The sequence below is a fragment of the Pundamilia nyererei genome, unplaced genomic scaffold (assembly GCF_000239375.1).
Source record: "Pundamilia nyererei isolate P.nyererei 1_Seehausen unplaced genomic scaffold, PunNye1.0 scaffold00134, whole genome shotgun sequence".
Lineage (NCBI taxonomy): Eukaryota > Metazoa > Chordata > Actinopteri > Cichliformes > Cichlidae > Pundamilia > Pundamilia nyererei.
The window spans coordinates 1,726,269-1,727,524 of NW_005187535.1; the positions used below are offsets into that span (position 1 = coordinate 1,726,269).

Here is a 1,256-nt window from a genome sequence, read left to right on the forward strand (position 1 = left end):
AATTTCTCTGTAGGTAGATATCTTCCTGTTTACTGTCCTGTAGGATTCTCTTCTGCAACTGCTGTGCTGCAGAGTGGTCTCTAAACAGTACAACCTGAGAAATTTATGAAACGATGACACCGTTTCTGAATGACCTCAAGCAATTTTCATTTCATTATATAATGTACGCTCATTACAACATACATAAAGCACAAACACCAGATGCAAGATGCAGATGCTGTGGTGGATCTTATTAATAAATTATACTCTACAGTAATAGAGCAATGGACTGTGTAACTCAGAAGGGCGTCAGAAATTATCATAGCAATTGTAAATGTGTGTTTTCAGCAGCAGCAGCAGCAGTGAAACATAACTGCAAAGAAACATTTTCAAGTGAGCTACAGTAAGCTCTTTATTGGTAAGGGAATAAACAGAGCAGCAGATTCAGTCTGACTTTAGAAAGTTGCCATTGTTCTGTGAATACCATGGATCTTTTCTTTTCATGAGTTAATACCAAAAAGCAGATCTGTGTTTGTCTTTTTTTGGAACACTGAATAGATTTCTCTTCCCAGAAAAAAACATTATATTTCAGTAGAGCTGAAAATTGCAACAGATCAATAACTCTTAACTGGAACACCAGCAAGTGCACATTTCTGTACTTTCAGTGTACAATAGTTTCTTACTCAGTTTGACTCTCAGATATTTACATAACACATTTTTACTCAGACAATTCATTTAACTTCATTTGAATACAAAGTGAAATCATTAGTGTTAATACAGTTGTCAGTGGATTTTACAGTCACACTGACTCTGTGAGTTCTCCGGCTGTCCTCAGTAGGATTGGGTGCTTTGAATGTTTCTCATTAACTTACACAAACCTGGAAACAAATAAGACAATGTTTGATCCTGAGATGTTTTCCTTTGCTTGTAGTCTGCCATGTTGGATCTAGTGGACATATTTGGATCCTCATCTGAGCCCCCTCTGCCACCTAGTGACCCTTGGAACTCTGCTAAGCCCACCAGTAACGTCTCTTCTGACCCGTGGGACTCTGTAGGTAGGTGGATCATCACAGACGCATCACATGAACATCAGTGTGATGCAAGAGTGCATTCAAAACAGCAGCTTCAAAGTGAATCTTTTCTCTCCCTAACAGCAGTCCACTCAAGCACTCCTGTGATTGGTAGCCCCTGGACAGCCCCTCCCTCCTCCAACAACACATCCAATCCTTGGGCTCCTTGTACCAACTCACGCACAGACCCATGGGAAGCAGGACCTG

The 1,256-nt window shown here is 40.4% G+C and overlaps 1 protein-coding gene across 1 annotated transcript in view; it reads left to right on the forward strand.

Annotated features, from left to right (window-relative positions):
- The window catches only part of epn3b (epsin 3b), a 13,312-nt gene that overhangs the window by 10,407 nt on the left and 1,649 nt on the right, over nt 1-1,256 (forward strand). Inside the window, exons 8-9 of the mRNA XM_005743719.2 lie at nt 911-1,034; nt 1,134-1,256. Coding sequence (XP_005743776.2) covers nt 911-1,034; nt 1,134-1,256 — 247 coding nt within the window. The remainder of the gene's footprint in view (nt 1-910; nt 1,035-1,133) is intronic.